Source organism: Cyprinus carpio, chromosome B7 (genome assembly GCF_018340385.1).
Source record: "Cyprinus carpio isolate SPL01 chromosome B7, ASM1834038v1, whole genome shotgun sequence".
NCBI lineage: Eukaryota > Metazoa > Chordata > Actinopteri > Cypriniformes > Cyprinidae > Cyprinus > Cyprinus carpio.
The window spans coordinates 16,645,930-16,655,610 of record NC_056603.1 but is presented as its reverse complement, the minus strand read 5'-3'; the positions used below and the strand labels follow the sequence as shown (position 1 = coordinate 16,655,610).

The following is a 9,681-nucleotide window of genomic DNA, read 5'->3' as shown; positions in this document are numbered from 1 at the left end:
TATTTTTGCATATTAGAAGGCACAATGCAAATGCAAACTGAATTTAGAGGAACTGGTAGCTATTAAGCATATAACCATCAATTATAACAACAAATGCGTGTTTAAACGGTTATTAAATTAGAATCAGACATATTTTTTTAACTTCTCTTCATGTCCTGTAATAGGTTGGTTTTCCTGTCTGAACCACGGTGGTTGATCTGCTCAAATAAACATCAACACATTTTTTGTTTTAATGTAACTTAGCTTCAGTGTGGTCACCACTGAATTTTTGAGAGACCTTTGCCCTCAGTCCCTGCTACTTGTCAGTTCAGCTCAGAATGTGGCGAGCTGAAAGGCCTCTTGCTTTTTTTCTGGCAATGATGTCACAAAAGAAAAGCATAATAGATTGACCTAGTTCATCTCAAAGTTCACATTCTTGTCCTGTGTGGGTTGTTAGCTTTGCTAGACACAACACTGCCCATGGAAATAAAATAGAAAAGAAATTCAACTCTTCTTCGTCATCACCCCCTTAAGCCTAAGTAAGAACTCAAAAAAATCTTAATCATTTCTCATGTTTAGATTTTATCAGCACAAGAAAAAATTCGGTAGCAGGAGCGGAGGCTCATGAGTTTGCGACTCAATTTTCCACACAGTCATTATAATTAAAAGAGTAAGTGTTATATGAGGATGGCTGTATAGTGGGAAATAACATAGTAAGGGCAAGAAAATGTTATGAATTTGAGCATAAATTCCTTTATTTGCACAGTTTAAAACTGGCAATGCGCCCTGTTTGAATAAATGGACTTCACCATCTTCCTTTCAGCAGTGCTTGGAGAGAAAAGGGATATTCTTTGACTGCTGTGAGGTTCACATAGCTGGAACAATGGCAGAGGGAGAGAGGGCCAGAAAGGGCGGAGGCATAGACGCACCCTTCTCAAACATAGCATGGAGTAACCGGGTACTCTCAGTGGTAGTCAGTAGCCTGCTCTGTTATAAACCCATTTAGCCATCATCTTTATACATGTACTGCTAACATGTTTGAACAAACAAAGACACAATTTCAATATTTTATTTTTGTTTCCCATTTCAGTGAAGCACATCATATACATATTCTGTAAAAAATGACCTTAGAAGACACAATCTAAGTGGACATTTCATGTGATCTGTTTTTAAATACTGTTAAATGTGCAATTTTTGAAAGTGAGAACTTTTTGAAAAGAACAAAAAGAACTTTTTGAAAAGAACAAGTAATCTTATAATTTACAGTGGAAAATGTCAAGAGGCATTTTCAGAATTCTCTGTTTAGCAGCTCATATTTAATGGGTTTTAATTGAAATAATTGTATTTCTTCTTAGTTTTATTTTCTTCCTTCTTATCAGTTATGTACATTTGGGATTTTCCATTTTAACATTTAAATATTTTGTTATATATTTGTCTTATTTTCATTGCTTATATTCCAAACTAAATTTTTGTTTTTTGCGTACAAAAAAAAATTAATATCAATTAATATTTTTTAAAGGTGCTATACAGTAAAAAAAAAAAAAAAAGAAAAAAAGTATGATTGATTAATAGTTTGCATCCAAGTAGTTGTTGTTGGGGCCTGGTAGTATCCGGTGACCAATGTGGGTGGAAAAACTATGAAACCAAATGAATAACCACAACATAGGAAAGAAGATGGCGACTGCTGTTGTGTAGGTTGTTGTGTAGGTTTTAGGGGTTTTTTTTCATTTTGAAAAGTAATCCCTTTCAAAAAGGCTGTCAAAACTGGCCATAGTGTCCAATATATCTAAATTGCATATTAACATTCCCTTTAGAAATAGGCAACTTCCCTTGAACCCAAGAATATTTATTGCTACAGTGTTAGCATAGGCTACCTTTGTGTCAAAACACTTTCAAAAATGTCTCACACATATTCACTGCTGAATGTTGCAGATCATGTCAAAATGTTTGTATTTTGTGAACTCTGTCTGCTGAAAGGAAGTATGTATATGCGCATTTGCTGTTTAGATTTTATCATTGCTCTGTACACAGTTGCATTGCTCTACATTGTTTTAACAACACTGCAGTTATTTTATGTTAGTATCTCTTTTATCTCACTTATGTATCTCTTACACTTCATGTTACCACAACATACAACATAATAATATATTAGTACTACAACAAATAACATAATAATAATAGCAGCAGTGTTAAAGCACATTAAGTAGTTTCATCTTCAGACCAAATCGAGTTGCTGGAGGTGTTGTGTTTTGCATAATGCTTGCCACAACAGGTTGATGCATGTTTGTGCTCAAAGTCAGTAAATGCAGGAAAGCCACAGTGATGTCTGATCTTTACAGTGTGCTATATTCTCCTACAGTTTCATTTCAACTAGTTTGGCTCATATCTCTGACAGATGTAAAGGTCAACACGCACAAAAGCAAAACGGCAGATCTGCGCTAAATAGGTGAGAAATAATTAAAGTGTTGAAGCACTGACTCTGTGTTACCCAGAGAAAGCTTAAACTTTTTTGTGAAATTGGCGTACTGCAGTGTTTAAAGAAATAGTTTCACCAAAACTGAAAATTTGCTGAAAATGTACTCCAAGATGAGTTTGTTTCTTCATCGGAACAGATCGGGAGAAATTTAGCATTCCGTCACTTGCTCACAAATGACTCCTCTGCAGTGAATGGGTGCCGTCAGAATGAGAGTCCAAACAGCGGATAAAAACATCACACACAATAATCCACAAGCAATCCACATTACGCCAGTCGATCAATTAACATTGCGTGAAGTGAAAATGTGCATAAGAAAATATCAAAGGTTTCTGTTGTCTGCATAGTCTGTCACCAAAGTGAGAAAGAAACATCAGCTTTTAACACTAAAATTTGCAGAAGTGACTTGGGGACCTGTTGCGTGCCTCAGTGACCCATGCTGACTCAGGTCAGAAATCATGCCATTAAATGTCTGACTCATCCACTGTCACTGGCTGGGTGTTTTAACACACTGGGACTGACAGTGTATTATGATTCATTTTATAGTAGATCTGAGATATCCTCTTTGTCTTGAGGACTGTATTGCTACACAAAACAAAACAAAGTTTGTGACAAAGATGGCATCATATCCGTGTTCTGCACTGAATGTTTGCATTTGCAATATCATCTCAATAGTCCCTTTGTCGCTAAAGAAAGTCTGTTCTCGTTGATAAGAGATGGCAGTTGCAGCCTAGCATGCATCAGAATGTATTTTTACCCTTGCATGTAAGTGTTCTCATTGATAAGGGCCCAGGAATAGATGTGTTACTAGATGGCTGCCTCTTTATCACAAGAATAGTGAGTTCACGAGAAGGAAATGAAGGTTTTTTGTTTTATAGATAAAGCAGATGTGTGTCTTTTACTAAAATGAGGTGGTAAGTGGAAGGAACAGACAAGATATTAAAAACTTGATTTCCTATTCATATGGGGTGCTGTTGCATGGCTCTACTGAGGCATGCCATTGTGTTTTTTTTTTTCATTTATCTTTAACTGAGTCCTCTCTTGCTTTTCAGACATCATCTCTGAGTTACAATGGAGCAAAATCCAAAGTCTGTAAGAATGTGGATAATCACCTGCCTTTTGTTCATTTTGGGTCAAGGTAAGGTTCATCAGGTTATTACTGATGAAGTGAAATGTACTGCACATTGTTATTAGTATCTTGTTTAATGAATTTATTTTTATAATGAAAATGCATACTTGATAACTGCAAAAATGTGATAGTTTGGATAGTTTGTTATAAATATCTTTAGACATATAAAAACAAAAAAAAATGAAGAAAAACTTTTAATGATTTGTATATACTGCCATCACAACAACACACGAGAATGACAGAGACTTTAAGATGTGTGGAACATGGCGCCATGGCAATGCATCCCGAAATCTGAAATATGATTTGAAAACAGGCTGTAAAGAAATTGAGATTTCAGCCAATGAGAGCACACTCTCAGTTCAGGGCAGTATCACAGCCACGTGCACGCGATCTTCATCCATTCCTCTAAAATCAAACCCTCTTCAAAATCAAAGTAATTTCTGTGTGTTCTGGGAGCCGCTGCTGGACCTGCTGATAGTCCAGACCAAATGAAATAAAAAAAACCTGCGTGAATCACATGGCCTTCAAGGAAACTGCTGCACTGACCTCTCACAAGGAAATCACAAAAATGCTGCTTTGTATGGTATTGTAAATGGCAGCATCCACGGTGATACCATCAGATATGATGTCATGGAAAAATATACATTTCGAGGAGACACAATCAACTGCAGTAAGAACCTTTAATATGTAAAATTTGTTATCTTAAAATTTCTAGAATATTTGACCTACAGATCAAAAAGATACACAGACTGAGCTCACTTGTGAGTTCAACATTTCTGAGCATATAATTAGTTTTAGTTTCAATATATTTATTCTGTTTTCCCACTTACAGAGAAAAAATTCTGTGATGAGGCAAGTAAGAAGCCCAATGGAGCAAAGATGTGAGCCAATCATCATTTTATTTTAATTTGTTAGTTTCCCTATTACTTTAGTGTGTTAAGAACTGATGTGGTCTATCATGCAGATAGCAAAAGCTGATGTTGTGCATGCCTATAAGAGCACAATCAATACAAGCTTAAGTATGAGTGAAAAACAGAGGTTGGGCCGCAAACAGGAAACTTAACCCATGACTACATTGGCTTACTAACTTATGCTCACTTATTATGCAAGGACTGCCAAGTGTATTGTTGGATTTTTAATACATTACACATCTTCAACATTTTATTTATTGTATATACCCCCCATTTATTGTGCATGTTCATTTGATATGCTAAGACATCTTAATAATTGCATGCATAAGCTATTTAAGGCAGAAATGGGTGGGTACATATTGTGTGGTTACAAGGTAGATGTTACATTAGAAGTGTTTACTTTGGCTTTTATTATAACCATAATGGATACACACCCTTCACAGCCCTCCAAAATACTATAAATAAGCTTTTGTTTCTCTGAAAGAAAAAGGTAGTGGTATTGTGGCATCGGTGCAATTTGTGTATTTACTGCAGTTTATATGAATCTGACGTGTAATCTGACATGACTTATGCATTTGCACATGCATTTCTGAAGTAGAAGGAAGACTTCAGGGTTTTAAGTTTTGTATTTGTCACATACACAGTTATATACATTGCAGTGAAATGTAAAACCTGGTCAGCTAGTGAGATGTAGTGCATTAAATATATAAATATTAGGAAGTATGCCTTATACGTTTTAAAAATATTTGATCATGTTTGAAAGTTTAAGAATAACCTTTTTTATAAGAACTTTTGAACATTTATGAATGTGTTGATCATGTCTAAATGCATGTGTTTGTGTGTGTTTGCAGGATAGAGGAAGTAGTGATGAAATCCAATAAAACAGGTCGTGTGGATCTACCTTGTGCTCAGAGCACAGTCATTGAGATGAAAGAGGGCTTCACAGGACTCAGTTTAACTCTGCCAGTAAATATCATTGACCTTTTAGAAGCACAAATTTCAAATAACCTTTGAGTCACAGGAAGGTTGCTTTCTAGCATATTAATAAGCATATATATTGCATTCCAGGTTCCTCAAACTGTACCACCAAACATGATACCCTCCGTTTATCTTCCCTCCTGTCTGAAATCCCAATCAAGGAACACATCCAAAGTGGTGTGTACTTACTACCAAAACAAGACCTTGTTCCAGGTATGACAATATTTTTGAAAGTGAAAGTGACGTGACATGTGGCCAAGTATGGTGACCCATACTCGGAATTAGTGCTCTGCATTTAACCCATCCAAAGTGCACACACACAGCAGTGAACACACACACACTGTGTGCACACACCCGGAGCAGTGGGCAGCCATTTTTTGCTTCGGCGCCCAGGGAAAAAATCAGAGATAAATCATGTGGATTATTTAGCTTACATTAGCCTACCAACATATACAGCAATGTACAGTTTGACATAACAGTGTTTGTGGTGTGTAGGGGGGATCGTCTGATGTAGTTCTTCTGGATGACATAGTTGGACTCTCTGTGGAGAACGAGATCATCAAAAACCTCCCAGAACGTGTCAGAATCAGGTTTCATCACTCTGCTCTCCCAGTATGTCTTTTTGAGCATGTTTCATTGTTTCATATTTGTTGTGATATTAAAAGGCTATTTATAAGGTTAACACCAACTATAGCTCACATCATTTTATACTGACTAGACTAAATATATGCCATTTCCTTAACTCTGAAACCAACATGACAAGGCTGGTGAGTTAAAGCCAGATAAAAATCAAACTGCTGATATTGTTTTTGGCATTTAAATCACAAGGGTCTCATTTACTCATACAGAATAGCAATGATAAATCTCTGTACTGTATGTGCTGTGACACTCTCTTTGAACTGTTTATAGATGCATTTCCCCTATCCTCTTCTATTTCATTTCACAGCTTAACCATTCTAGAAGATGTGTTTCATGGGACACAAGAAAAAGTGCGCTCAAGTCTTCATTTTCATAGACACATCAATACAGTGTTAGACATCAAGCAAATGTTTCAATGCTAGCTGAAGCATAATTACTGACTGTACTGTTACTGTGTCTCTGCAGATAATGAAGTGACCTGGAGATATGACGGCTGTTATACTGTTAAAATCCACGACACAGAGACAGAATGTTGCTGTAATCATCTCACATACTTTGCTATTCTTGTGGTAAGTAGCAGCTTTACCAAGAAAATTACATTAAATAAGTTTAGTAATTGCTGGTAATATTTATCACTGAGAGCAAATCTTTATGAATAAAAGGTATTTCTGGCATCCTTGGGAATATGCATAGCCAATGGAACAGAGTTGTTAAGAAATCCCACCATAGAAATATAATGATACCAGAGATGGTCTTATTATTGAGAGATACCAAGCACGTTTCATGGCTCTATCATTGGAGAAAGCGCAAAGGCCAACTTGGATCATGTGTGCCTTTATTACCAATCACATCACAGCCTTTATTGAGTTTCTGTATTCTGAGTTGCGCGACAGTCAGTGGAAATGAATGAGAAGTGTTGTAAACTGAATGCTACCTGTTGCAAAATAGTCAGTGACTGCTTTTAGAAAACAGCAGTTGGTGTAAACTCTAAAATTCGAGCAATCCAAAAACAATGTTTAATGGCACACTTGTTGAAGATTAGCCAATAGGTTGTTGATTTATTAACCGATAAGCTGTTTTCCTACAAAAGCAGGTTGTGTAGCATAGTGAAACCTTGAGGCCCACCCTAAACCAAACAAAACTACACTCTCCTTCTCTTTTATTCTTATTAGTCTTACTAAATGCTAACCTTTGAGGCTTTCCTTAAACCAGCCTGGATGATACATACCTTGTCTCTTTTTCTTCTTTGCTTCAGCAAGTGGAACAGAAGGCTACAGTTCGCCATCTAAAGGCTCTGAATTACATCACCGCTCTGTGCTGTGCCCTTACCTAACTTATCTGTTCTCTTCTACTCTACCTGCTACCTCACCTAACTTAAATTTCATTTCATTGGAATTCAAAACAAAAACAAAAAATGCAAAAAGCTTGTTCAGTGAAATTCTATTGTGAATCTCACCCTGTTTTTTTTTTTCTTGTTTTGTCTGTTTGTCTCTGTATTCCAAAAGAGGGAAGAAAACCCAGACCTCACTGGTTCACCGTGGTCTAGTGGTGGCGATATTTCTTCTGTGCTTGTTCTTCATTCTAACTGGTACACTGGCCAATGTAGGAAATAAAAACATTTGTAAGATAACAGGGTCCCTTCTGCATTATGCGCTGCTTAGTACCCTCTGCTGGATGGCCATGGAAGTGTTTCACACATTCTTGCTGATCCGCAAGGTGTTCAACTCAACTATCCCGACATGGATATTTTACTTGGTAGGCTTTGGTAAGCGATAACATGATTATGTATTTATTTATTTTAATAGTTAAAGTTATAAAAATAACATTATTAAAACAAGCAGAAGAGTATTTAATGAATATAAACATTATAATTAATAACTTCATGTTTTGATGACAATGTTTTTCTTTCCAATTTCAGGTCTCCCGGTTCTGCTGGTCGGTATTCTGCTCTTGATACAGGATATTTATAAGGTGGATATTTATGGCGAAAGGGAGATTGTACCAAGTGATGATGTCAACAATCCTTACCGCATGTAGGGAAACATATTTACAGTACTTACTTAGATATAACATTAGATATAACAGCATACGAAAATTCTAATAATCTCTGCCCTGTTTATCCAGGTGCTGGATGTTGGAGAATGAAAAGAGCCTGTTGGCTCATTACATCATAAATGTTGGCTTACTAGCTGTTGTGGTGAGCTCTGGATCAGTCATGCTTTTCCTTGTGGTGAGGGAGATCCGCAACCGACCTGACTGGAAGAAGATTCATGTGGCTTTTCTCAGTATATGGGGTCTCACCTGTCTGTTTGGCACAACATGGGGCCTGGGTTTCCTGGATTTTGGCCCCCTGTCAGAGGCCATTCTCTTCCTCTTCTGTATTATCAATTCCTTACAAGGTAAGGTTATCACAAAATAAACAATAACAAAACATCCCTAAGCAACATATAAAATCTAGGCTATTGTGTCAATGTAAGCTGAGTTCCTGTAGCAGCATATAAAAATAAAACTGCCCTGAAACTTGTTTCCTTTTCTTATCATTACATGTTTGCTTCAGATATCTTGAATTTAAATCATTAGCTTCCATTGTAAATCCATTTCCTTGTGTTCCCCACAGGATTTTTTCTCATGCTGCGATACTATGCTCTTGAACGGATGAAAAAGAAAGATAGGTCCATTTCGGATGAGAACATCTCTATATCCAAAAAACACCATATTACACACACACAAAAAAAGAGTTAAAAGTCTGGTGATGGATGCTCAAACAGTGTCTCTCTGAAATTGCCAAATTTCACTTCTTTCAGAGATGTTACCATGAAAGATTATTCACAAAGGGCATTGGTAAAGATCCTTTCTCATCCTGCTGGTCAGGGTGTTGAAGGTTCCTCAGATGACATTGCACTGATATTGGGTCACAGAGCTGCAGGTAGATAAGCTGAAATGCTTCACCTGTCATAAGCTGAATTTCTGTATTCATTTTCTAAGTATGAGGTATATTCTAAGTATGATGTATGATAGTCTGTTCAGCCTTGCACTTTAGCTTTTTTACTACTGTGTAAAACTGCTGTATTCATTGTGAGATGTGAAAAGGTGTTCTAGCAAATCTCTTTTAATGATGAATAAAAAATCATTTCATTTTTTGGTCAAAAAATTCAATTTTGTGAGATAAGTTGTAAGTTAAAACTGCCAAAAAGGCGCATTCCTTGTGTATTTTTAAGATTACAGTAAATGAGCTCAGAAACTGTGTTCTGTCAGAAGCAAGTAAGTTGCACTTTTGTCATGAAATAGAGTAAAGCACAAACTTTGTGTTTTGTTTTGAGTATTTGTGTATTTGTATGTGTATTTCTGCTGTAATATAATATAGAATATATAAAATCAATATTATTGGTGTTTGGTGAATATTTTTTTTTTTTTTGTCTAATTTTTGAACATGTAAAATTTATGCAACCAGGCGGAAAGAAGGCTAAAAACCCAACATACTAATTTAAATAAACAGTATTTGTAGCATCATAAAAGTTTAATATAGCACTTCAGCACCAAAAGAGGTTCTGCTTCCTTTTTTTTGTAACAGC

The 9,681-nt window shown here is 36.2% G+C and overlaps 1 protein-coding gene across 1 annotated transcript; it reads left to right on the top strand.

The window, feature by feature from the left end:
* The first annotated feature begins 3,509 nt into the window (after positions 1 to 3,509).
* On the top strand, positions 3,510 to 9,513 carry adgrg1 (adhesion G protein-coupled receptor G1). The gene is given in 14 exon segments (XM_042727557.1): positions 3,510 to 3,595; positions 3,816 to 4,251; positions 4,414 to 4,462; positions 5,344 to 5,458; positions 5,561 to 5,683; positions 5,966 to 6,082; positions 6,417 to 6,459; positions 6,575 to 6,678; positions 7,365 to 7,449; positions 7,534 to 7,555; positions 7,597 to 7,874; positions 8,028 to 8,142; positions 8,234 to 8,508; positions 8,727 to 9,513. Coding segments are annotated over 14 exon segments (1,959 nt in total). The 5' UTR covers positions 3,510 to 3,523; the 3' UTR covers positions 8,852 to 9,513.
* Positions 9,514 to 9,681: the final 168 nt, after the last annotated feature.